The sequence below is a fragment of the Toxoplasma gondii genome, chromosome VIII (assembly GCF_000006565.2).
Source record: "Toxoplasma gondii ME49 chromosome VIII, whole genome shotgun sequence".
In the NCBI taxonomy this organism is placed as follows: domain Eukaryota; phylum Apicomplexa; class Conoidasida; order Eucoccidiorida; family Sarcocystidae; genus Toxoplasma; species Toxoplasma gondii.
Window position 1 is genome coordinate 6,897,627 of NC_031476.1, and position 26,099 is coordinate 6,923,725.

Below are 26,099 nucleotides of genomic sequence, written 5' to 3' on the forward strand. Positions count from 1 at the left end.
AACGGGGGATGGAACGCAAAAAATCAGTAGAAGGTTGCCACCTGCTGGCTGGTGGCCCACAAAGTGGCTTATTTCAGTGCACACAAGGCCCAGATTTTGTCCTGCATTCGAGGCACAGGAGTTCAGTCGCCTTGGAAAGAATTCAGGAAGTCGAATCCTTGACCGGTATGCAGCTCATGGTTGTTTTGCCCTATGTGAACACCAGAGGGAACTGGGTATAACTGTCATTTGTTATACAGCGAGACGCGTGGACGAAAATCGTAGGCGAAGTCTCATTTTATAAAGAACAGTTGAGCGAGCAATTACGTGGCCGTCGTCAGGAAGCCCTGTTCTTTAGCCCGACAGGTCTCGATGATGTACTGTGACTCTCACGGAATTGTCCCGAGTTTCACGGAACGATCCTCCGACAACAAAGAAAGGACACTGGGAAACAGATGATGTTAGGTAAAAACGATCTGGTTCTGCAGGTTATACTGCAGCTGAAACATGCACACCGCTTCTAAAATAAAAGAGGATCGAGTCCTTTCGAGACAGCTGTTTTGGCTTGGCAGCTGTCCGTTGGCGTGCACGCTTGCGATCAAGGTCTGGATGAAAGTCGGAGACAATTCCCCCCGCGATTTCTGAGAGTTCAGCAGATGCTGCAATCGCAAAAGAGAAAAGAGTGGTGAGCCATGGCAAGCAAAAGAAACCTATCTCGACACACGTGACTGCACAGCCCTGTGGACGGGAAAAGTATGCCCCAGCACCTTTTCCCGCGTGAAGCTGTTTTCTGTGTCAGCCTCGCCAGGACAAGGACACAAAGAATCCGTTTTTGACCAAGTTCTGAACGCATTTGTTCTTGAAGAGGCATGCTGAATACACGATTTATGAAGTGCACCTCCCAGTCTCATGTGCACACAGTGAACAACAGGAACAACACTCTACGGTTCCTAAGGTCGTTTCACGAGGATCCGCCATCCAAAGCTGTAAAATTCGTATCGAAGGAACAAAGAGGTTGTGGGGCGCAGGATTCTGAATTTGACTCCAGTTGTTATGAGACACGGGCAGCTACGGCCTTTAGAGCCCCCTCCACAATATCGAGGCCGTTTATCCCTGGTAACGCAACTAACTGTGGATCGGATGCTTTCTGTGATATGTTCCACGTGACGCTGAAGAACTCTAGAGTCATCCCTCCGTCGGGTGAGAACACCCGGGATTGACACGAGAAGACGTAATGCGTTTCTTATGCATGCACTGGCTGTCTTCGAGTGTAAAGGACGAACGAATCACGAATTGTAGACGTTCTGGAGGGTAATAAACACGGTGTACTACAGTATGGAACTATAAATGTACGCATTCGAATTGACCATAAATACCACTCCGATCTGCGTAGCCATATGTCAGGATGACGTTCCGATCAACTCCTCTAAGCGCCTTTTAGTTACTGTTTCGTCGCTGATTTGTAGGGTTCCGATACAATTCCCCTGGTGAGTTCGATATCTCACAAATCGAGCTGTCAGAGTCCGACAGAGAACAGACCTCTGCATTTACTCAAAGCACACATTACCACATGGGATAGAGACTACTTTCTTCTGGAGTGTATGTACTACACTCTGGACTCACCGACTTTCGGTGCGTAAGAGTCTGCTTATTTCCCGGTTTGTCCAGTCGTATCTGGTGTCTTTCTCAGTTTCTTATTCAGAGTGGTTGTCCAGAGGGAACCAGTGCTTACTGATGTCATTCACTTGGACTTTTCAAGAATCGTCCAGGAAGGCATATCGCCCGTATCTGATGTTGCTCTCGTTTCGACAGTGTTTCCGCTCTACTGTTTCCGTCTCCAGAACACCGAAAAGAAACGAACTGGTATTGCACCGGCTTCCTTCGTCCAGGGAGCTAACGCTCACATCGACCAGCAGGCTATCACCCGAGTCCAGGCCTCGACACTGGATTGTATAAACGAGCGTGCTACGGCGAAAACTGTTCAGTTCTTTGCTCCTCACGGACAACCGGAGCTACAAAAAAAGCAGTTATTTTCGGAGACGAATCGAAACAAAAATTACTGAAAGCTAGAACAGCAACCATCACACAGTTTTTTTAAAAAAAACAATCCCTTGTGCACAGAAGCTAAAATTGGCAAGATATCACGTACACCAGCGAGAAGTATACTCATCCATGTTAGAACGAAGCTGCTGCGTTGAAGTGTACCTGTGTACCATGAATGCAAAGCGGCAGGCTGTCTACATGTTGGAATAAGAAATACGTCTACCGACCCCTAGAAAGGCAGTGTTGAGAATATACTGATCAGGACAAAGATGTATTCAAAACACGAGTCCCCTCATTTGCCAAGGATTCGACTAGGGCAGAACGAGAAAGACTGGCGAGTAACTTAAGGCTTGCGGCTTTGTCTCGCGTCCATGCTTGGAGGACACGAAGAGCGAAAAAAAGTATGGAATCAAAATCTGCACGGGGCTGATATGACGGAAACTATTGCACCGCTTCCACATCTTAGTATGCTGCCGGTGGGGAGGACTCTGAAGCAGCTCGAGTGTTTCGGTTTTTTCCTGAAACACTGTAGTCTCCATGCTGGGTGCTTCACTTTGTTCAGGGTAGATGTCGAGGTTGTATCGTACACGCAAATAGCTTGCCCATCCGTCTCCACAGAACTCCGGCTGTTGGTTTTCAAGTGTGTTTTCCGGTGCACCACACTGCATGCACCAGCTCGTGAACCAGCCGAGCGATCGGTGCCTGTCACCCGACCTGGTCGCGAGAAAACTCGAAAAATTTCCATTCATCGTCTTCCCCGCGGAAAGCTGGCCTCAGAATCCTGGTTCGCACGCAGGAACAAAAGAAGCGAAAACGATGCTCAGGGGTTGTATACAACATTATTTTACACTCAGAGCAGCTCCGTGACACCAAAACACACCCACCAAGCGATCCAGTTCGCGTGCAGCGTAGACTTGCGACTAGGTGAGATATCAGAGTATTTCGGCAAGTGCTACTTCTATACCATCTTCATCAAAAAATGAGAAAAAAGTCAATATGTGTGCAGCTTGTAGTGCCAACGCTACTGCGAACGCAATGAAAACGAGGGTGCACTTTCCGGGAAACAGTTTCGGGGGACAGCGTGGAGACATTCTCTTTCGGAACGGATGCCTACGATAGCAAGGCGCCATAAAGGTCAGAAAAACATGGCTATTTCGGGTTTCCACCATGTCTCTCAACCATCAATCTTTGTGATCCGTATCATCACTTGAACATGATTTTCCGGCTGTTTCAGTCCGACAAATCGACACTAACCATCTCATCGCGGGTCTTAAAGTTCTTTCTCGCATTGGCCTCACGATTGTCGCGAATCTGCATGCCAGTTCCAGGTTCCCTGCAAGACCACAAGTAGAGATAGCGGCAAACATGAAAGCCCTTCAATAAGCAACGTGATTTGCAGCTGGACGAACCGGATTATGGCAAAGAAACCAAACGCCTGGAAAACGTTTCGTCGCATACATACACCGGCGACGAGGCAACTCCCGGGGCCACCTGGTGCTACAGCTGACGCTGAACGATACGAAAATTCCTTAGCAATTCCTGGGCAAAGCTCCTCGACCATTTCCAAACCCACAATAATGCGGATTTGAGTGTCTCCAAGTGCATGTGGACAAGTTACAGATGCTTCAGTTTCCTACACTATACTGAAACTCTACGGTTGAGAACAAGGTGTGGCGGATCCAGCTGAACAGAAAGAGAAACCGTGTTGGGCCCGGCGGAGCTACTTCCTTCCGCCTTGAGGAAGAGAGCAGCTTGCTGCACATCCCTTGGAAACAACAGAAATCTCGGGTGAGGCAAGCGACAAAAACTCAGTTCGAACCGCGTTTTCGCAAATGACGTACATGGCAAAGATGTTCTCGTCAGCCGGAGATTGCTCTGTAGCGCGGTACATGTTCGTGTACATAACCTTGGCCTCGAATTGCGGATCTGAAATATCGAGCAAACATGAAACCCGCGCTGGTGAGTTTGCAACCAGAGAAATATATAACAGAGGACGCTAGATAGACGCGCGTATCCACCATATGCTGGCAAAAACACTTTCAATAGCATCGCATTGGGGGAAGATCTCGACGCAGGATGTTGACACCAAAAGCTCAGAAGATCTGCGCACTTCAGCGCGCAAGTACCACCGAAACAATTTGTATTTCCGCTTTCCGTTACGCACAACACCACGTTAAGGAATTTCCAACCGGAAGACACTACAACATGGTCAAGAAATTCGCCTGCACCGTATCTGTTGTGGTCTGTCTTTGCCCACGCGAAAGGCAGCTCGGCTACAGTACTCGTGTATGTGACAGCGTTCCTAAAGGACATACCTCTGAGCGCGAGACCTTCTTTCTTCATCCAGTCTGAAAAGGCATCGAAATACAGCGAGGCTCCACATCACCTTTGCAGTTTCTTGATTCAGCGCCACAGAAGGCGAAGAAAATGAACTATTGAAATCCCCATGCCCCTGCAGACGACTTGAGTGGAACAGGACGACGTCTGTCTATTGAACAAATGGGACATGTCGACAGTCAATGCCTTCCTTCTTTTGACCTTGCGACAATTCAATGGCTATTTGCACCGGCGGACGAGTTGTCGTTGGATAACAAGAAATAGTGGTATTCCGCGCACGAGTTCGCTCAGCCTCAGAGGCTACAAAACGGAATCCTCAGTGTATAAAAATCACACAAAACGAGTCAAAGTTTCTTCTTGTTCCAACTCGGGAAGATCCTTTGTCGATGGAGATTGAAGGACTAGAAGCCTGCAGTCGCGCGGTTTTCGCACGATCCATAGGCGACCGTCGAGAGCGTGAAGACGTACCATCCTTGCCAACCTGGAAACACAGACACCAGTGCAAACGCGCGTATGGTACAGCGCAGAGCAACAGACCAGTTCCAATCCATCTGTGCATCTAAGTTGATACTCGGTTATATATGTTAGACGCTAACTTCCCGGCTAATCTTTGACTTATCAAACCAGCCTGGGACCATAAAAGTATTATGTATGGTAAGATTGAGCGCGGACTATCGAATGAGGCAATGTGCTCCAAGGCTAGTCTAAGTATCTAACATACCTTTTACCTACAACTGTACGGGACGTAGCAAACCTCCAGGCAACGAACTTGATCTTCTGTTCTAATTCCCCGTGGCAAGCACAGTCAACGAATGGCAGAGGATAACACAGGTGTGCTGGTGCCTTGAGTGCTACAGACACGCTTTCGAGACAGAGACACACGACTCAGCGACAAGCCTAAATGGTTCAAAAGAATCAGATGTAGGGGCTATCCCGCCCCCGAATGAGGGCATCCGGCCCACCATACTGTAGAGAATTGCGAGCATTCGGAAACAGTGACAGCGCCCCAATGCCTTCCTAGTATATGTACGACCATGGAGGCAAACGGGTTTCCGCGGTGCCACAGTAAGGACAAATCTTCAGAGAAAAACTAGGTGCAACCCAACGGAGACACAACCTGTCTCCGCCACGGTGAGAGATTGAAAGCTGTGAACCCAGAGCGAGAAGGGGCATAAAACAAGAAAGTCTAGCGGATGGAGCATATACAAAAACATATTCCTCATGGTTCCGCCGGATTTGTAAGGTACACTGGCAATTCTCAGTCTTACAGGTCGCTTGGTGCCGTAGTCTCTCTGGTGGAGGGAATGTCCGTATCTGCAGGAGAAAAGAAGAAGGACACAGCCCCACCGTTCAGAGTGTAGGTCAAAGATAAAACCACCCCTCTTGCGTTAGGGAATCGCCGGCGAAACATATGACACCACTGCTCACATGTGCGGCGCCTTGGAATGAAAGATAAAAAACGCGAGGAACAGACCTTCCAAATCTCTGTGTCTCTGATTATGTGTCCCAGGAAGTCTTGAAAAGCGAGACTTGACGTCCGGATGGGCGTGCGAGCTGGGAAATCACTTCACCAGGATATCCGCACAAAGACACAGCAGTGACTACTGAGACGAACAAAAATCACCTCAGAAATAAACGAAAGCAAGCAAGCAAAGTGGACCACGCGCAGATGAGGGAAGACCCAAAAGCAGAAGCGGGGTGTCTGAGGACAGAGAGAGAGAAGCCAAGCGACAGAGAACAGACATATCGAAGGAGAGACGAAGAGACGAAAGAACTTAGAGGAAAGACGTCTCAATAGCCAGAGAAAGAGAAGGCAATTTGACTTCCTTCGAGAGAAGACGAGTGGAGAGCCCCCACGGACGTAAAGCCGACGTACGTCAGTTTACTCCTGAAGAGGTAGGCGGTGATTTTGGCCTGAGGCGCGCGCTTGACCTGTGACCAGACGAGAGTTTTCAAGCACATGCGTGGTGAACAGGAGCAGAAGTGCAACGACGTTCTCATGCAGAAAAAAGACACATCCGGGAACTGCTTCCGTCCAGACGCTTAAAAATGCTTTCCTGTCAAACGGAAGACGAGTGGACGGCTAAAAAAAGGAACGGGTGGTTCCCATGTTATCTGGCCGGACCCACAAACGCTTTGTTGAAAAAACGGCGTGACGCATCGCCAGTACTGTTCAGCGGGTAGGACGCCACCCACAAGACGGCAGCACCTACACATATGTTTCATATTAAGCGCCGTTTGTGGATTTATTCGGCGGTCTATGAAACGGAAACGCTCTTAACCCGGCTGATAAAGATGTTTTGTCCCAACGATAGGTAGTTCGCGTACATGCGCAGGCAACAAAATTAACAGTGGCAGGCAAGAATAGAACAAACCAAATGATAAAAAACGGGCGAGGTACTACGTTCGTGGAAATCCAAAAAGCTTTCGCTGATTGTATTTTTGCAACCTGATGAGTTCACCTGGGAGTGTACCGCAATCATAAAGAACTTAGTTGTCTGTATCTCATGAATGGAGTCGTGCCCAGTCCCCTGGGGCATTCAGAAGTGGAACTGTTCCAACACCACGAAGAATCCGTCAGGCGATACGCTCGTGGCGGCACACAGATATGAATCAATTGAGCACATGTTCTACTTTCGAATGTCTTTGGCGATCGGATGGAAATCTCTACTGTGTTATTATGGTTTCGATGACACCCCAGATGTAAGCCTATTCTGGGCACTCGTCGGTCAGTGCGACAACTAAAAACAATTAGAGTAACACGCTGTCCGAGCAGGAGCCGTTGAGCTATTTCTCAGAGATTATCACTCCCAGTACGATTGTACGTTTCTCTCGTAGGTATAGAGAACGTGTTCATACGAACGCGGCGCTATCGACGGAAGGCTTACTCGGGGATCTCGGTTGAACGTTTCGATGGTAAAGTCCAGCAGATCCTCCAGTCTGCAGACCCAAGAAGATACGGAACGAGGTCGCACCAAACGAGTTTACAAAGCACACGTGGAAGGAAGGACAAACATAGGAATCCGGTGGAAAACAACCTCTAGAAAAACACGAGACAATCAGCGCATCGCACTCTATGCCCTAGATTGACAGCTGGCCATACCCCGTGTTGAGTACACAAAGTCCGAGATAGTGTAGGACACCAGAAACCGCCGCGTCAAGCTCCGCCGCATCACCACTCTAGGATAAGCAAAGTGTGGAGAAAAGATCAACAACCCGATTGGAAATGCACACCATATGAGCCCGAAGAACTGTTCATGGAGTAACTACACCTGCTATGCATATTTTTCTCCATTGTTTGTGTCCACCAGGAACATAGGAGACTGTGAACTAAGAAGCTGCATTGTTCCCCCTCGTTTTCTCCTAATTCTTCGAGTCCTTTGAGCCCTACTTCACCAATTCAGACACGAGAGCAAGACCTCGTGCCTCATTTCTCTTTTTATTCCATCTGCATTCTGTTATGTGCTACCTTTTGAAGCCAACGAAGGAAGGCGGGAAGAAATCCTCTTCGCTGGGAGAGGGGTCGAAGACAGATAGGTCGAGAAATTCTCCCTGTTTTCTTGCGTACAGTCCGAGAACTCGAATTTTAGAGACGATCATGTACACAGCAGTCGAGCTGGCGTCGCCGCCGTTCTCACCCGCGTCGCGAACGGCCTCGTTCAGCGTTCCGGAGAAGTCGCCCAGAAGGTCCTCCATCACTCGTCCCTCGATGTTTCTCAGAAGCTCGACTGACTGGAACTGTGGAGTATTTTTCAGGCACAAGTTGAGGTCGACTTCTCGTCGCTGCTGCTCGGCTCCGAGCAGAATCTCTGCAAGCATTCTGCCGGACATCCTTTCACTGTTTTCAAGACGCACGCACCAGACGAGTGCAGCCCACGCAGCCTGCGCAGAGGTGAGGACCACAGATCTGCTCGCGCCAGCTGTGTCGTTGATTCGCCAGGCAACAGCCACAGACGTAAGTCGCCCGCCGCTCTTGGGAACTGTTTCGCCCTCTGCCTCGTCCTGAGACACGCTCGAGCTCGAGCTCGACCCTGCAGTGTAGGTTGCCGCGCGTTTGCCTCCATAGAGCAGATTTCCCGCCGGATCCGCTTTCAAGCAGTCGGGCTCCTTTCTACGACCCTGAGACTGATAGGTCTTCTCGTTCACCGCCTTCCGAGTCGCCGGGGCGCAGCAGTGCTTGAAACTCGAAACAAAAACTTGAAAAAAGCCTCGGTCTGCGCCGTCGGGGTCTTCACCCCTGCGTGCGCGTTCCCGCTTCGAGTGGATGTTTCGGATGATGAACGAATCCACTGTCCCCTCCTGCGACACAGTCTGGTTGTCGTAGAAGCCCGGGTCCCGAGCTCCCCCGCCAACGCTATCATCGTCACTGGACAAGGACATGGTGAGCCGGTAAAAAGGAGTCTGCGTGGGCAGTTTGACGGGAGAAGACGAGGAACTTGCAGAAAGTGAATTTGGGGATAATTGAAGGGGGGCGAAGGCAAGGAAATGTGGGGCAAAAGAACTGTTGCCGGGAACAGAAGAGACTGCACGTCGACAGAGAGAGGGATGAGAGGGGGTCGGGAGAGAAATAAAAAGTGCGTGCACGAGAGACGAAACGATTGAGCAAGAAAAGGGAATTGCGTAAAGCGTATCTCGAGGAGAATTCAGAGCAGACAAGAACGCGAAGTCAGTCTGTGGGAGGGAAAAGAGAGAGCCAAGACACACACACGACTAACAGAGGAGGAAAGAGACAAATCCGGAAGGTGGTGCCAACGGAGGGAAGAACGGGACCGCCTTGCAAACATACATCCGTAGACCAGCGCGGGGACTACACGAAACGAAAAAGTAAGTATGGGTCAGCTCTGGCGAGTGACCAAAGCCCCGCTTAGACGCCTAAGGCTACACCCAGCACGAACTCATTCTGTTCCTTTTGTTTCTGACAATAATGGGGTAAATAAATGTGGTAAACACCTAAACCAGTAGTTGATGTAAGGAATTATGACGCGGGACCAGTAGAGCGGAGTCCCATAAGACGAAATGTGAGGAAAAAGACGGAAGAGCGATGCGCCTCACCACGCATTCACATACATCGATGAATTGACTCGAGTCACAGAATTACATGCCGCAAGAGACCTGAAGAAGAATACGGAAACAGACATGATGTTGACGCCAGCAGGTATTAGGCACGATCACCCCCATGTCACGATTTACATGACACTCAGTAAAAAAGAGCGGAGGAGAAGAAATGCAAAAAGGTAAAATGCAAGCACGTATTGTTCCCCTGTTATTGGTTCTGTTTTAGATCCTCAAAGGAAAGGACATACCGCTGCTACTGCCCCCCTGGTGGAGCTACGGCTTTTAAGTCTCCACACTTATCCGAAAGAAGGAAAAGGAAATTAAGAAACGAGATACTTTGCCAGCTGGCTCTGCTTTGCACCACAGATATTGTAGCTTCTCTATACCAATTTTTATTGGGGGTTCAAGAGTCGTTTTTCCCAGAACGAACACAATCTCCGAAGACGAAGAAGACACCCCGTCCACCTCCTCGGAACTGAGCGTGGTAAAGGGTCTACAAAGTCAGAAGAATCGACACGGAGACAGCGAGAGCCAACACTCTGCCTAGTAGGCGTTCTGAACCAAAGTTCACAAGCATGTAATGGATTTCCAAGTAAACCTAGTGATTGGGAGACCTCGCTGGAGGGCCTTCGGAAATAAAAGGGACGACGGGGGTGGCGGAGAACGGAAAAAGGAAACCATTCGATACCGCGACAATGGCATATGAAAGGAGGAAGAAACAAGCCAAAATTTTTAGGGGCAATCGAAACAAGGGCCCTAGGTCCTTTTCCCCGACTACGACGCACAGACCAGCCAGCCACAGTGTCATGCTGGGGCTGACGGAAAAGAACGCTGGAGGACCGGAGATACCGGGGTCTTTTCAGCTTTTCACATGCACAACCAACAACTAATGCCTTACAAAAAGCCCACTCATTGCAGGAAATAGCTTACAGGTGAGAAAAACGTGTGAGGTGACAATGGTACAAGCTGGCCAGCGACTGACGCCCCCAGGTGGACACAGAGAGGCTGGAGAGCTACAGAGGAAACAGATGCGGACGAAGGAGTTTCTTTAACGGACAAACACTTCAGTAGAACCTTGGATATGAAGATCGCTGTTTGCCAACGGCAAACGCTCGCGTCTACTTGACCTCGCTTTTTCGGGCAGCCCCGGCAAATGCGAGGACTCTTGTCAAAAAATATGCATGCAAAGCAGTCCTGGTCTTTGACGGCTTATGCTATACACTGAGATATGCCAACGAATGGTGTCGCCTCTTCTTTGTTTCTGCGGTGCGGCATTTCATTGAGGCAGAACTCGCAGTCAGATCCCAAGTTGCTTGCCGGCTCGAGTAGAGCGAGGTGAAATCCAGGGACGAAATATCTTACCGGACAAGCAAGCGCGACTCTGCAGGGTCACCGCAAGGGAAGGCCCACATGGTATCACTGTGTCGGGACGAACATAGTACGAAATTTCGCGCTTGAGCCAGAATAAGGTTGAAGATCAGCGCACGGTGTTTCTGTTGGTTTCCCAGAACTGCCGCTCCACCGTCCTTACTCGTTGCAGCCGGTAAAGGAGGTGGGAGCCAGAGTCTTCAGTGCTGGATTCACACGGCTTTTTTGTACACTTTTCCATCTTAACCACGAGCAATACTTCATTTGGAGGCAAGACACAGATCGTGATGTGTTCCCTACGCATTACCACCGTCACTCGTCCCCCTGCAAAGCAGTCTCCCGCAAAAATCTGCATGTCACCGTCGTCATTCTGCTACCCCGGTTTATCAGGCACTCTGTGCCTCATCAGCGGCTTCAACAAATAGCCGCAATCAGGGCTCACGCCGCACGCGAGTAAGAGAATTGCTCCAATTGAAGTACCCCGGATTTAACAGCCAGTCAACTTTGGGGGGGATCATGGTGTGGGTGGGTTACAGAAAAACTTGGATACTCCGGACGACCAACGACATCGTTGTGATATTTGACATTTGTCGCGGGCGATTCGCCTGCTTGCGGAATTGCTTCTCCTCTTTTCGTGTGGAAATGCACCCGATTTCATGATGAAGGAAACGACAGTAGGGTTCTACAACCTCTCGTCGAGGATTCCTTCCTTGACGTTGTTTAACTAGGGTAGCAGTTTTCGCGATTGGGCCTAGTGCTTTCCCGTTTAAAACCACCTTGACGATTGTCCACGATTCACTCCGGAGGTCCCCCTTCCTCAGAATCCTTCTACCCGGGTAGTTCTAATGTGCCCCTTGTCGCTGCACGTGGCGTATCTCGTTTTTCGCCTACTTTCTTTTAACCCGCGGGTCCGTCTTCTATCATTTGCTCACTTCTTTGCGCAGGTTGTCGACATCTCGCTTAGATGAGGCTTCGCCGTCACCAGTTCTCACATTCCGCTCCGTCCCGCCGCCATGCGTGCCTCCAAGTCGTCTCCTGGGTGCTCGTCTTCAGTTTTTTCTCTCTCATCCTTCGCACAGAGCACCGTCCGCCTCACCACGCAGTCTCGAGGCTGTCATCTGGCGGGAGGTGCAGTAGAGAATGAAGTTGAGAAGCTGCGTCAGAGCCTAGCTGATACCTTGGCCCGTCACGTGCCAGAGAATCGTGGAAAACGTCGCGGAGACGGCCTCCGAGGAGACAGCTGGATTGCTCACATCGCGGTTGTGTCCCCTGGTGTAGCGATTTCAGTCAACGAAAATTGCGACCCCACTGTGCGCGGTGACATGGTCACAGCCCTCAATTTGCTTTCGGGTAAGAAGCATTCAAGTCGTTTCTTCACTTTTCTCTACTCTCTCGCTCTTTTGTTTCGTACATTTTCTTCAGCGTTCTTCCCAGCAACTCTTCCTGAACCGTTCAGAGCACCTGCTTGCAGGGGGAATAAGACCTAAACCAGTAGTCCAACGCGGAGTATAGACTCCCCGGAAAACAGTACCAGCGCTGGAGTAAAGTGTTTAGAAATCGTGTCTCTCTCTTGGTCATCTCCGCTCTGGTTTTTTGCGCATGTGTCGCTTGAACGATAACGCCTCTCGAAACAACCGCACAGTTCAGCGTGTCTGCTTTTAGCGCAGATGTTGTGGCTCTGATGTGTATACTACACAACGTTGAATCACCAGCAGGGGACACACTGTCTTTCAGACGTCAGTTTTTTACCCAGTTCACCTTTTACATTTGACGATAAAGCATCTTTTCCAACTTCGTCTTTTTCAGTATACTGGGAGTGACGAACCGACGTGGAGGTGGCTAGCGTTTAACGGTCACCCGACTGGGGACACTTTCGTGGGCACGGAACGCCGCGTTTTGCATAGATATCTGCATAGCAACTTAAGCATCTGACTACTTCGATTTAGTTAGAGTGTTCGGGGTTATTTTCTTGGAGATGTGTGTAAAGCCTGACAGGATTATGAAAACGTTTTTGTATCAACATCTTGTGTTCTTCCTTTCTTTAGAGAAGACGGACTTCCCCAGCCACGTCGTGTGGCCGCTTCTGGTGGGAAGAAGCCTCGCGGTGCCCATTGGAGGTGCTCATGCAGGCCTGGCTTTAGGGGCGTGGCAGGGCGTGTACGTCGTAGATGGGCGAGAGGGGGGCGGCGATGTAGACCTTGTCTTGACACTGCTGCCCACTCTTCACCAAACTCAGCGAACGATCCAAGCAAAGACAAGAGGATGCGAGGACATTGGAGATGACGTAAGTAGGAAAATAGCCCATGGATTTCACAGGGCCGTCTTCTCTGTTTTGCAGGGTCATGGAAAGGTGTCCCCGGGCGACGAATGGAGCGTCTGTTGAAGAACGGCCAGGCACAGATGTGGAGTATCCGGAGCTGGAAGCAACGTTTCCTGGACTGCGTTCGTGGATATGTCTGCAGAGGGTGGCAGGACTATGATATTGCGTATAAGTCAACATTTCGTGTCATTGAGAGTTTTTTTTGAGGGACGAGAGGATGTCAGTAATGCACGTTTTGTGCGGCATCTGTTGGTGGCACTCGTCCGTTTTTTTCTGCAGCTGGACCGGTTCCTGTCTTCTGTCACCTCGCCCTATTTTCCAAGTGGCTTTGCCGGGGAGGCGTCGAGACAGCGAAGCGGCGAATATGGTTTCGCGGAAGAGAGGGAATCGTTCCTTGTTCATGTGTGGACAAGGCACACCTCGTGTTCCCTCTCTGTGTTAGGCAAGGCAAGGCTTATAGAAATGGAACCTTTGATGAGTCGCATTGTTCCCGAAGCCTGGAACGACCGGCACTTCCAGCATACCTATGAGGGCCCAGATGACATGCCTGCACATGCGAAAACGACCTTGTTTACAGCCGAAGTGTTTTTGCCTGTGGGTGCGCCGGAGGCTGAGGAAGGTACTCGCGGAGGAACAGGTTCTGTTGCTGGGGGAACTGAAAGCGCATCCCCCTGTTCCACGGTCGACCCACTCACGGATGCGGTGCGGAGACCAACAGATGGGAAGAACAAAAGGCACTTCCAGCAGAAATGTGGCCAACGGGTAGACTTTGGGCCCAGCCAAACTGCAACGCTGAACGAACACCGCGACGGCGGAGGGTGGGGTGGAGGCCATGCGCGGAAGCTCGTCTTCAGCGCGATAGGTGTCCCTGGGGAAAGCGGTAACGTAGCTTCATGCACGAACGAGAAAGTAATGATGGTACGTATCTGCTGAGCTGCCCCATGCTGCCATGACTAAGAACCAACGGATTGCGAGTATTTCCTAGTGTTGCATATTTTTTCCGCTGTAATTTACCAAGTCCCGACGGTACACGTTTTGGACATCTTGGCTGTCATCACTTGTGCTGCACACGGTGACGGGTCTCTGCTACCTGACACATATCCCAGCGGAGGGCTGTCTGCTTTAGAGGTCCCGATCGAGCACTGCAACAGCGGTCACATGAGTCTGCTGAATACTTTTTCGCCGGTGATTCAGGTGCGCCACGTCGTTCCAGTGACTACGGGAACCCGGCCAGGATCCACCGCTCCGATGAAGGCGCTCCTTGAACGAGTAAGTTTTCGTCAACTCCGCTTCCTGCAGCTAATGTACAGCTCCGGTCAGTGATCCGTATTCAGGTTTTGTTCAGATCAGTCGGACGGATGCTAGTGTGTTGTTTCTCTTGTGGCAAGCGGTGAAATTCTGGACTCTGAAAGGACATTGACCTGCGATTGCTGTCGCGTGCGCATGGTATGTTTCATAGACGACATTTTCGGACGTACGGACACTTGGCATGTACAACTGTTTTTTTCTTGTGACGATTGATCGGATGCGACCGTCCTAATGGCAAGCCTGGCGTTCATTTGATTTATTCGTTTTTGGACGGCGGTCAGGCATTGCAGAAAATGCTGGCGAAGGTTCGAATTGGTGGACTGCACTGTTATGTCCGCGCACTCGGGGCTGGTATTGCTGTTTCCTGTCGCACTGAGGAGGCATGTGGAGGGGAAATTGTCTCGTGCAGAGGCACCCAGAAAGAGATGGAGGTGGACGGCATTGACAGTGGATGTGAAGATGGTGGGGAGGTGGTGCGGCAAGTTCTTGCGGGCGTCATCCCAGACAGGTAAGCATATGGGTTGAAGATACAACCGGATGTCCTTCCCTCATTGCCACGATTGTCTGTGTGAAGCATTACGATCTGGCATTGGAGACTCTCCCAATATGAAGCCAGAGAATACAGAAATATGGATGTCGCCGTTTTGTGTGGTCTGGTCACACTCGAATGTCGGTCTCGTTTACACATTTGGTCGTAAAAGTAACAGAATGTGATTTGGCGTATGTACCGCCATTCCGACTGGCATTTCGATGCGCAAGTATGGTACGGATTCCCACGGAATCCGACTGAAACGCTCATGTTTTCAGATATATTTCCGACGGATGTCCGTCATATATCCCCATGCACGTTGTTTCTGTCTCATTACAGCTGGGGCGCAGCATCCAAAACTGCGCCAGCCGTTGACGGTGGTGTCTCTATTGTGGCGTCGTGTCGAGGAGCTCTACTAGGAAATGGATTACTAATTCCAATACGTGCTGGCAAGCTCGTTTGTCCTCCAGAGCATGACATTTTTTTGTGGACAGGAGGACTCGTGGGGATCGAATGTAGTTCCGAAAATGTCGCCTGTGAGGAGAATACAGACGGTCCGGAGGAGAACAAGGTACCGTCCACCGAAGGATGTTCGCGAGTGGGTTCGCAAAAACAAAGAGTCGATGTGACTTGCACGCTGCTGGGATCCATGTCCACGCATGACCACACTTGATTCAATGACTGAGATAAGGCTTTGCAAGGCCGGAGATGGGGGACGAGGTCTAGACGGTAAAGGCTGCTCGAAAGGCAAGGGGAAGTATCCCAGAAACGCCGGCGCATCGCTTCCGCGTCGCGTCACATGTGGAGCTTCGTGGGAGTACGCCGTGCTCCATTACATGTCGTCACTGGCGCTCGGTCATTCAACTCTAGAACTCATGAGATTTTGTGCGGGAGCTGAAGCCATCAAATGCATTTACCCTATGGATTGTGAGGAAACATACTTTGCATTCTCAAATGGGGCGTTTTCCAGTTGTTCGTGTACTCCTGGACATGCGGTGTAAGTGGTCTGTCGTTACCACAGCTGGAAAGTGGCTGACTGTGGTCAGTCGACCCGCCACCGAGGTGTGGAAGCGGGAGGCATGACACCGCGCGTGTAGGTAGGAGAGGCATTTTGAGGAATCGAGAACCGCAAATGTCGTCCATTATGACGTCTGGTGCCCGGAAATGTTAGTGCTTCATCTGGCCGATGTTACGTAATGGTATCTGCCGGTATATACGGTGACGGATGTGTCTGTGGAGGAACAGGATTTTGAAGTTTTTTCTGCCAGACGACCATGGGTGTTTTGTGCGCTGCCTAGCGGCACTGCAGCAGCTGTCTGCACCTGGACATTGGATGGAAGTCAGTAGCATTTCTCGGCTTCGCTGAGGAGACGGTTCAGTTGTAGCATCATGTAGCTCATTTGATTTCTCATAGCTACACTAACATATTTTGGGGTCGAAGATGAATGCGCAAGATATGTGGAAGAACGCTTTTTATCACGAAATGTCCGGATACGCATTTGTAGCTCTGTCGGCTTCCTCTCCCTCGCATTAGACTTCTCTGCAGGAAACATATGCCTCTTTAATTTTGCCCCTCACCGAGACTCTGACTGACTGCACTGTGGTGACACAGTCTCTACCAAGTTGAAAGCAATGTACGGAAATTTAACGGTATTTGACTTGCTCACTGGTGTTGCCGGTTTCGCCGCGCAGCCTGCCTAATCAGGCTGAGATCTCGTTTCCTCTGGAATGTATGGTGAGGGTGGGGGGCTGTCTGACTACGTGACTGTTCATTTTGGAGACGAGATGACACTGTTCGTTTCATGAGCTCAGGACCGATGAACTGGTATCATGAAGACTATAAGAGGAACACAGTTCTCGCAGTTGCTACAGGACAGACAACACACACCCACGGGAGTTTCAGTCTCGTACGTAATCTTGTGGACTCACAAATGTGTGCAAGCGAATATTTCAACAAGGGCTACACCTCCGTTTCTCCGCTGCCTGCTAAGGTGTGAATATACCCCAATTCTGTATCACATTGGTGGATGCGTCTGTTTCCTTGCATACAGAATTGTGGAAGCTTTGCTATTGTCGGTGAGCGTGTATGTTGCTGGAGACTTCAATGCGGTTTCTCTGAGAGAGCCTCTAGTGTCATACAGTGTATGGTATGGGTCCTCGGACTGTTGACCCAGCAACAATCACGGAGAGCACCAAAAGGTAGCCTTCGGGAACAGGAAAGGGGTGCTGTCACTCCTCCTTTGCGGGTACGATAGCACGAGATCGAGAAGCATCGCTGCTCTCACTTAACCAGCTGTCTCACTTCTGCAGAAATGGCCGTAGCGTGAAAGACAGGTTTCTCAGGCTGAGGAAAATCCTTGGTGTTCCATTCGAGGGTGAAACAAGGTAGTATGCGACATCAGGGAGCGTGCAGGGAGGCAGACCGCTGACGTTTGCTCAGGAACCCGCACCATCTGAGAGAGAAGGAGAAACAAGGTTCGTAAACCTCTAGGACGCAGACATCGTCCGTCAGCATCTGTCCAGATGACTGAGCTTCTCACGGAAGAGCAAGAGTTAAGATGCTTTTCGCATATTTCCTTCGTTTATGTCCTCGTATGCGGTAACCGTTCCTGTGCCACAAACATCAAATCACAGAATCGGTGCATTTTGGTGCGTGCATGAATTTGGAGTTTTCGTCAATCTGGTTGTAGACGTTCCGCAGTTCTTCATGATCCCCCCGCCCCCGTGTCTGCATTCCGCGCGGAGTACGCCAGCGCAGGCGTTTTGCTAAAATGGAGTTGGTCTGCTTTCTTCTGTCTAGATATGTTACGCCGGATGCCACTTGTCGCTGACTGGTTAAGCGCATATTGCAACAGTAAGGTTGCAAACGTCCTCCACTGTACGGCAAGATTTGTATATGTCGGCGCCTCCGCTTAGCGCCCTAGGTAGTTCCTACCTTATTTGACTATTCTGCAAATATGTCATACTTGTTAACCGCATTCCATCCTGTTTTGCCGTTGATACTAATTTCAACTGCGCAATTGATCTGCCTGTCTTGTTGTCTTGTTATCAACGTCCGGCACCTACAAAACACTGCCTCCGAGATGCGAGAAAATCCATATTGCAGCAACGTTCACCCCGTTTCGTCTGTTGGCGCCGCGGAGATATTTGATAGGTGTATCTGTTTCTCGCAGCATTGTAACAGGTGATGAGGCATATTGGACATAGAGCCTACGCCCTGAAACAAAGTGCAGGCAGGGTAGCTTGTACCAGGCACAGTCAAAGGGGGACGATGGCGAGTTAGGCAGTTTGGTTTTACAGAGGAGCTCCAGTGCAGTCGAAGGTAATAATGCGGAGGAGCAAGAGAATACCGGTGTAACACCAGTATTGATCTCTCCGACACCACTCGGCCCTGCCGCCTATGACACATTACAGAAAGAACTTGCGCGGTTGGCAAAATTCGCCTCAGGGCATTCCGGCTCGTTAACCCCGCGCAAGAACAGCAGGCGCCCGCCTTTCGCGTGCTTTGGGACGAGGGGCGATGAGGAAGGAAGCAACTAGGGCGTTATACGCGAATTTTTGTGGGGAGCTCACTTGCGGCTGCAGGACAGCCATGCCTTAGATGTTGAAAAAAACATGTTTTCCTTACATCTCCGTACAAGCCGTCTCTGTGAGGACCGCATACGTCGTGCTTGTCGACATCTGCTCCTCTTCAAGATATACCTAGCTGGTCTCTGAGTTGTCACCTTGCTCGTTTCGGTGGCTGGAAGTGGACGATCGAATAGCGCTTTCCAGCCTCCTGCTAGAAGCTTTTGTATTTTGGACTAACTGAACATTTCATAACCCGTGGTTTGGACATCCGGTGGCGGCACTGGAAACTGAGCAACGAAGTCCGACAGCGTCGTTCGCTGTGACACTTTCGTGCCCTTCGGCTTGCGGTTGATGCAACCAGGATTCCAACTCGCAGCAGTCTTGTAGAGGTTTCGCGGTAATGCGGTACCGATTCTAGCATTCTGGACAAGGAGACGTGCCTATTATGTGTGTGGCAAGGTTGGTCTCACGTTATTTGGCGGGGAAGTGCTATGACAACAGGCGACAAAGGTGTGGGTCCCAACGTCGACTTGCCGGCACAGTGCCGACTTCGCGACACGGTTTCGACTTTACATCACAGTAACAAGAAAATCTGGATCCTTCCACGAGCAAGTTTCTAGTCTTACTCCGCTGACACAAGCGGCCTGAACATCCCCGAGCTTACCCATTCCCGCACAGTAGGGACTCGAGTCTAATCGAGCTTCTGACCTGTCATGTCACCACATATGTACATGATGGCAATTTTGTCCTCGCCAGCCACCCTGGCTGTTTTTACTTTTCTTTTGTGCAACCTGCATAACTGCTATTCCGGGAGTTGGGCAATGGCGGCAGAACGTTTGGAGACAGTATCGGGTATCGGCAGCGGGAGCGATGGCCGCCATGCAGCATCGGCGGTCCCACGCTCAGCCATCCTGGCCGAAGCGGAACAGCAACATACGCTAGTTCCTGTTCACCTAAGGAGATCAAAGAGGTAGGTTTGACACCTCGACTTTTGACAAACAGTCTTCCGAATCCAGGAATAAAAATAGGGTGCAACGAGGATGCAACGACAGGAGAGACCTTCAGGGCTGTCATGATTCGTCAAGTTATATAGACGAAGAGACGCTGGGTTTCTGTCGCACTTGGCGGCGTCGTATGATACGCGATCAATTTACGTTCAAGCCTAATGCCATTGTCAGCGTCCCGCCCACCTTGCCCAGTGCTGTTTTGTTGCCAACTTGTCTTCACAAACGGGCGATACCTCACTTCCAGTACGGTAATCACAGTCTATCCGAGATCACCGTGTGTCTGCCTGTGGCACTGCAGAACTAGTCTCACGAAGAGAAGCACAGCGTTGTCACGTCGTACAAAGACGATGATCGCGGCCAAAGTAGTCCTTTCCCTGGTAGCTATCTTGGGACTGCTGGTGGCTTCTGTCAAGCTACAGCAATGTCGGCGAAGTTTGCCAGAATCCCCTAGCAGGGAAGCTGAAGGAATCACAGGAAGGCGGCTTGCAGAAGGCGGCGGTGACGACGAAAAATGTGTAAGCGTGGTACCGTCATCAGCACTGTGAATCACGTGCCTGTCCTTTCCATTAACAACACTAGTAGGCGTCATCAACTCTCTAATAGAAGATAGCCTTTCTTCGGCAATTCACCGGTGGTACCTGTTTGGAGCTCACTTCGCAGCTACGCTATGCTGCAGGGTTCCAACTGTTTGGTTTAGTTTCTCTGAGTGAATACCACCAGTGAACACACACATTCGCTGTATCACGCGCTACCTAGCGAGTTCTCGAGCGCTGTGCTGATTCATGGACAACATTTTCCCATCAAAATCGCATTTACGTCGTCGCAAGCGGCGTGATGAAACTGCACTGACAAGCGGTGAATGGGACACTGGATGCGGGCGACACATCATGAACGTCGACTGCCTACACAAGCAGTTTGAAAGCACTCCGAGGTGGACCACCATGGTGACATAAGAAACCATTTACTGCGCTTGACAGAAACTGAATCGTCACATGGACCTCGAGTATTCATTGCCTCTTTGGGTACGTTAGAAGCAACGCGTACAATATCTGTGTTCTTGGCGAGCCTCTTGCGACATGCGATGGTCTCTGATGTAGTGGCGTCGTCGACCGTGCAAAAAACCAGTCTACAGGCTAAACCCCGAGGATATGGCTGGTCTCTCGTGTTGAAGGCTGGCGCTGGATATGCTAGTTAGGGCCCCGTCAGTACGAAAGGACGCGATCCTCACATGGAGACGTTTAGAAGATCAGTTCGCTTTGAAGGACTCTAATTCGTATTGACCATCGCTCAAGCTTGTCGAGTGCGGCGTGGAACGGTGTGCTTCTCCAGAAAAAGGAGGTATGAACTGGCGGAGAGGGGGTTATTGCGGCGGCCAGAAGGTAGACCATGCATGCCACGAGAGACCTGCCCATCAGGCGAATTCAGCCGACTTGCCGGTTTCACACATCGGTTCACCCCGGCCCACCACTGTTTCAGTTGAGTCTGGAACAGACTAGGTGTTTTTTTTGTAGCGAGTTTTGCGAAAGGCAACTGTGCGAAGCATGGTAGTATGTCTTCGACGGTCGTGGCGGTTTGTGTGAGCTTGGTGGCTCCGTCCTTCCTGCCGGCTTTTGTTTGCTGTGAGGAGGTTTTTGCAGTGGGTGGCAACAGATCACGGGAAGTAAATTGACGTGATGGGACTACTTGACAGCCGTTTGGCGTGATGTGCATCATGTTATACCTGCATTTTGGGTGGCGTCTGTATGATTGTGGTTGCTTAGGGAAGCATATGACTCCAAAGCGAGCGGTGAGAAAGGGGGTGACGCCCTTTAAAGAGTAGCTGGTTTTGGGATTGGGTTAAGTGATCAACTTCGTGAGGGACGACCCCATGCTCCCTTTCGTGGCACTACAAGCGGGTGTCGATGCCAGATCTTACGCAGAGTAAAGGACTACATTTCGGGAAGGAGTATTCTCCAGTGCTGCAGAGCGATACGCCGACTCCAGCAAGGCGCGCCTGTTTGCCCACCGTTTCGGACGGTATTGAATGTGTTCACAGTGGTGGATCTCTCGCGTCTCATGAGTGTTCTATTTTCAGACTGAGGATGTAGGTAGACAAATTGCTGGTGATGAAGACGGAAGGTACGCTCTCCTTGTTGGTGGGGTCGGAGAATATGTGTGAGTGGGAACAGGGAGGTGGGAGGTTCGCGTGGCCGCCTGACGACAATGGTGATTTATGCTCAACATTGGGGCCGGCAGTGAAAATCAGGCTCTGACAGCGCTTTGACATTGTGGTGTTCCTATTGCAGACAACCGCGAGGCGGGCGTGACTGGTGACGAACCACTGCCACTGGATGTGTATCGATACTTGTAGGTTCCGATTTGGTGCGTGCGTGCAGGTTGAGGATGTATGCTGCTTTTTTGGGTCTTGAGGTGAATATATTCAGGCAGCAGGGCTCCGTCTGTGTCTATGAGTCAACGAGTGGTGTTGTAGTGCGCGCGGAGGCACAAGCGTTTGTTCTTGGAATGATAGTAGGAGTCGATGGTTTGCTGACCGGAACGTGATGCGGGCAAAATTGATTGCGGCATGTGCATATCGTTTAGGGTACTAATCTGTTCTAAGTAGTCGCACACGTGTGTAGAGGCAGGGATTTGGGGCCTATCGATGTGTTGTGTTCGCAGCTTTTCTGTCATTATCGAGAGCGTTTGAGGACGGTGGGGTTCTATCGTAGTGGGGGAGAGACAGTGCAGCATTTCTAGAGAATTAGTCGCAATGTGCAGTATCCTCCACCATGATGCGGTTTCTGTCTTTTCGAGGGAGAAACAACCATGGCAGCCGTTTCACTGTCTCGCCCGATGAAAGCCGAATTATGGTTGAGAAATGTTGACGGAGTTTGTTCATGTTGCTCACACAGTCGAGGTTTGGATCTCGCAATCAGGCTGTAGGCCATCTATGAAAGGGTGGACGAAGGGTTCCCCGTGACATCCACGCGACTCAGCGACGAAGTCAAGCGCGGTTGTCTGCCGGCGAGGGAGGCCGACAGCCGTCGAGGGGTAGCTGGATGGGGGGAATCAGAATGTTGAGCGTGGCGGGCTCTGGTGAAGAGTACCACTCAGGCGATAGTCATGGACTGTGATGCTGGATAGTAGAGGCCTCCGTATGTAATATGTGCCGATGTTGCTGCACTCATTGTATCACCAGGAGAGCATAAACCAAAATACCAGGTGGCACCTCACTTGATGGCAACATGAGAAAGACTCCTTAGCGAATGAGATGATGGAGTCGGTGCGGGGGTACGTTGGCCTTGGGCCACACCACTAACTGTGTCATGTGCCGTTCTGGTGCGCCGACATGTCTTAATGGACTGTCTGGTCTCTACCTGTTTCCCGTCTGCAGATTCAAGCAGTACGGGACCTGAGGATTCGACTAAGCGAAGGACAGGACAGTCTCTAATGCAGATGTGTCGCTGAGTATGGACATGGATCGGGCGAGCCGGGAAGGAGGCACGTTAGTCGAGGAGGGTATGATGTCTTGGGGGCGTGGCTAGTGATGACGCCGTTGCGGGTCGAGCGCCGCGTGTGCAGCATCGCGGGGGGACAGTCTGTTACGACTGCTCTATGGCGGGAAGCCCTTTTCTATAGAGTCGCTCGCACGCGCTCCTGGCAGTGCGTCCTTGGATATGTTTCTCCAGGTTGGGGAAGTATGCAGTGGCGACAAGGAAACTGGTACAGTGGGCGTGAAGACATGACGAGCAACGCTAAACATACCGTTTCAACAGGCGGCAACTGCCGCCTTCAGGGTCGATTGTAAATAATCGCAGAGTTGTTTCCAGGGCGTCTTTTGAGGTTTGGAGCACAGGGTTAGTGTTCGAAATGTGGTATAGCAATGACACGTTCTGCGGTATCTCGGCTGAGAACACGAGGCGCCATGACTGGCGACCATGTTCTGTCCGTGTACACAAGCACCGTGCAAGAGTTGTTTTTTTCTAGTGCCATGTGCGCAGTAGCGACCCTCGCACTGATGTAGATGTATTCTGAAATGCGCTGTGTAATCACTGAGTAGAGTGAAGTACATGCGTGCGGAGGTCGATAAGAGGGGTGCGTGCCGCAAGTTTGCCGGTGCTGAGTACTGGGTTGGGACAGCCGCACCTCCTATAGATGTTAGATATCCGCTCCGTCGATGGTGGGGGAAGAAAACATCAACAGCTGCCAGTAGCAATATGATTTCGGCACGATGTTGAGACCTTCTTGGACAGTCTGTAGGCACATGATGACAAGTGTGGGCCTCCCTTAACACGAGATCGTGGAAGAGGGCGCGACTGATCTCGGGACGTTCCGATGGTAGATACAGTCACAAGGAGCGATGGCGAAAGCAAAATCTGCGGACTCTGGCTTCTGTGTGGAAGCATTAATGTCGCGTTGAAATCTGCGCGAGAGGGCGTGGCGGGCGAAAGAAGGAGTGACGGAGTGACACAGATGACTGGACGGCTACGGATAATCCGGGGCCAGTTCGACGTGGCATGTGAACTTGATGGACCTGTGAGCGACAAAAGGCTCCGTTAGAAGCATAGCGCCGCGCCTGTTTCGTCCCATACTTTTGAACATCGGCAGGCAGGCAGCCTGGCGATCAGCGTTGAAACCCGAATGCACGCATATAGGATAGAGGTCTTGCCTGCCTGTGGATGAGTTGCTTAAACATTTCGATATCCATTCGACGTTGTCTGAGAGGGTGCCACGGATTTGGTCAGGTGCCGCAAAAATGGATCCTTTAAGCAGGTGTCAGTGGTGATATTCCGAACACGGGATTGGCAGGGAGATGTTGAGTCGATTCCAGGAGTGGGTGAGCCTCTAGCATATCTCTGGGCGCACAGGCGCCTCGTGATCGTGGACGAGGCGGTATGCTGACGTCTGCGAGGCTCGACACGTGGTCCACCGTTTTGGGTGTGCGTCGGAGCGCTCGTAGTGCAATCGCGCGTGCGAGTACACGATGTACAGCTTCAGCAGGTGAGTAACTCCATACTCACCATTGAACACCAAAGGCCGAAATCCTATGTGGTTACGCTTGGATGGCTGCGCGACGATATGGTGCCTCCACAAGGCTCCCGTACTGCCCTGTTTATCCGACGTTGTCTGAAGGGACAGGGCACATTCGGTGAGGACCCGGAAGAAGGTGCCCTTCACACAAGTCTCAGTGATGATGTCCAGCAGAAGAGAGCAGCATCAGTCGGTAATTGACAGCAATTGCGGCAGGCAGCCTGTGGACTATGTCTCGGCGTACAGGCGCCTCGTGATGACGCATGTGGCGGCATGCCGACGCCTGCGATGCAGGACACGTGGTCCACCGTTATGGGCGTGCGTCGGAGCGTCCGTAGTTCAATCGGTGCGACGCGTGTGCCGTTATGCGTCGTTCAGACTGAGGAGGGGAGTAGCCTGAGACGCAGCGTTGAATACTAGAAGCCTGTGGTCAGGGTGTCAGAGTTGGGATGGGTGGGCGGCCAATGCTTCTGCATTACCCTGTGTATCCGATGTTGTTGGATGGGGTAGGGCGGGTTTGGTCAGAGGCCGCACAAGTGTAGCCCTTACGAGGATGTCAGTGGCGATGGTTAGAGAACGGATTGTCGGCGGGAATGTGCGTCGCCTCAAGCATGGAGGCAGCTAGTAGACTATGCCTCGGTGCACAGGCGCCTATTGATGACGGACGAGGCGGCAGGCCTACGCTTGAGAGGCACAACAGGTGGCACACTGTTTTGGACGTGCATGGGAATGCTGCTAGTGTATCCGGGAGGCCCTGTTGCTATTACACGTTGCACGGTTTCAGGAGGTGAGTAGCCTGAAACTTAGTGCAGACGTCTGGACGGTGTAATGCTAGTTGGTTACGCATGAATGACTGGGCGAAAAAGTCTAACGCCAAGAGTCCTCCAGAATTGCCCTACTTCTTCGACGTTGTTTGGAAGGTTACCGCGAGTTTGGACAGGCTTCTCGAGGATGAACGCTTCACGCAGGCTTCGGTAGTGATATTCAAGACACGTGATTGCCAGGGAGCATGTGCATTGACTCAAGCAACAGAACCACCTGCTAGAGTATGGCTCGGCACACAGGCGCATGGTGCTGACGAACCAGGCGGTACTCCGATGTCTGTGGGGCGCGAAAGGTGGCGTTTCGTTGTAGGCGTGCACGGGTGTGTCCAAAGTGTACTCGGTGTCGCGGTTGTGTTATTATTTGTTGCACAGCCTCAGGAGGTGAGTAGGCTGACAATCAACGCCGAAGACTATACGTCACTGTTGTACGTGATTACGCAGGAGTGGCTCGGGGGAAAGCCATCTTCACAAAATCTGCTGACACTGGCTCAGGTATCCGACGTTGATTCAGGGGGCACCACGGTTTTGGACAATTGGCAGAGTAACGGGACGTAAACACAGGAATACGTGGCGATGTTTGGAACGCGTTGTTGGCAGTGGAAGTGCGGGTCAATTCGAGCATGGAGGCAGCCTGTAGACTATGTCTCGGCGTACAGGCGCCTCGTGATGACGCATGTGGCGGCATGCCGACGCCTGCGTGCAGGACACGTGGTCCACCGTTATGGGCGTGCGTCGGAGCGTCCGTAGTC

At 51.1% G+C, this 26,099-nt stretch overlaps 3 protein-coding genes across 3 annotated transcripts; 2 read left to right on the forward strand and 1 right to left on the reverse strand.

Moving 5' to 3' along the window:
- Positions 1-1,759: 1,759 nt before the first annotated feature.
- On the reverse strand, positions 1,760-10,495 carry TGME49_200460 (hypothetical protein). Its single transcript, XM_002371927.2, has 9 exons — positions 7,829-10,495; positions 7,248-7,299; positions 6,236-6,291; positions 5,628-5,673; positions 4,828-4,840; positions 4,338-4,370; positions 3,864-3,948; positions 3,277-3,355; positions 1,760-2,803 (listed from the first exon to the last, which is right to left on the reverse strand). Exons 1-9 carry the CDS (start codon positions 8,737-8,739, stop codon positions 2,768-2,770), a joined length of 1,311 nt encoding a protein of 436 aa, XP_002371968.1. The 5' UTR covers positions 8,740-10,495; the 3' UTR covers positions 1,760-2,767.
- A 162-nt stretch (positions 10,496-10,657) lies between these two features.
- Positions 10,658-16,311, forward strand: TGME49_200470 (hypothetical protein). The gene is made up of 7 exons (XM_018779156.1): positions 10,658-11,235; positions 11,727-12,132; positions 12,828-13,066; positions 13,382-14,020; positions 14,297-14,371; positions 14,692-14,918; positions 15,279-16,311. The coding sequence occupies exons 2-7, from the start codon at positions 11,796-11,798 to the stop codon at positions 15,610-15,612; spliced, it is 1,851 nt and encodes a 616-aa protein (XP_018636517.1). The 5' UTR covers positions 10,658-11,235; positions 11,727-11,795; the 3' UTR covers positions 15,613-16,311.
- A 2,911-nt stretch (positions 16,312-19,222) lies between these two features.
- On the forward strand, positions 19,223-20,061 carry TGME49_200480 (Toxoplasma gondii family B protein; the record flags this gene model as incomplete). The annotated part of the gene is made up of 2 exons (XM_018779157.1): positions 19,223-19,479; positions 19,815-20,061. The coding sequence occupies 2 exons, from the start codon at positions 19,223-19,225 to the stop codon at positions 20,059-20,061; spliced, it is 504 nt and encodes a 167-aa protein (XP_018636516.1).
- Between the last annotated feature and the right edge of the window lie 6,038 nt (positions 20,062-26,099).

Bases quoted from the DNA above. Each gene is read 5' to 3' on its own strand.
- TGME49_200470 (XM_018779156.1), top strand. From the start codon at position 11,796: ATGCGTGCCTCCAAGTCGTCTCCTGGGTGCTCGTCTTCAGTTTTTTCT. The intron at 13,067-13,381 runs GTAAGTAGGAAA...TTTTTTCTGCAG, and splicing joins GCGAGGACATTGGAGATGAC to CTGGACCGGTTCCTGTCTTC. The intron at 14,919-15,278 runs GTAAGCATATGG...GTCTCATTACAG, and splicing joins GCGGGCGTCATCCCAGACAG to CTGGGGCGCAGCATCCAAAA.
- TGME49_200460 (XM_002371927.2), bottom strand. From the start codon at position 8,739: ATGTCCTTGTCCAGTGACGATGATAGCGTTGGCGGGGGAGCTCGGGAC. The intron at 5,674-6,235 runs GTACGTCGGCTT...TTTCTCCTGCAG, and splicing joins CTCTTCAGGAGTAAACTGAC to ATACGGACATTCCCTCCACC. The intron at 3,949-4,337 runs GTATGTCCTTTA...TCGATATTTCAG, and splicing joins AGAAGGTCTCGCGCTCAGAG to ATCCGCAATTCGAGGCCAAG.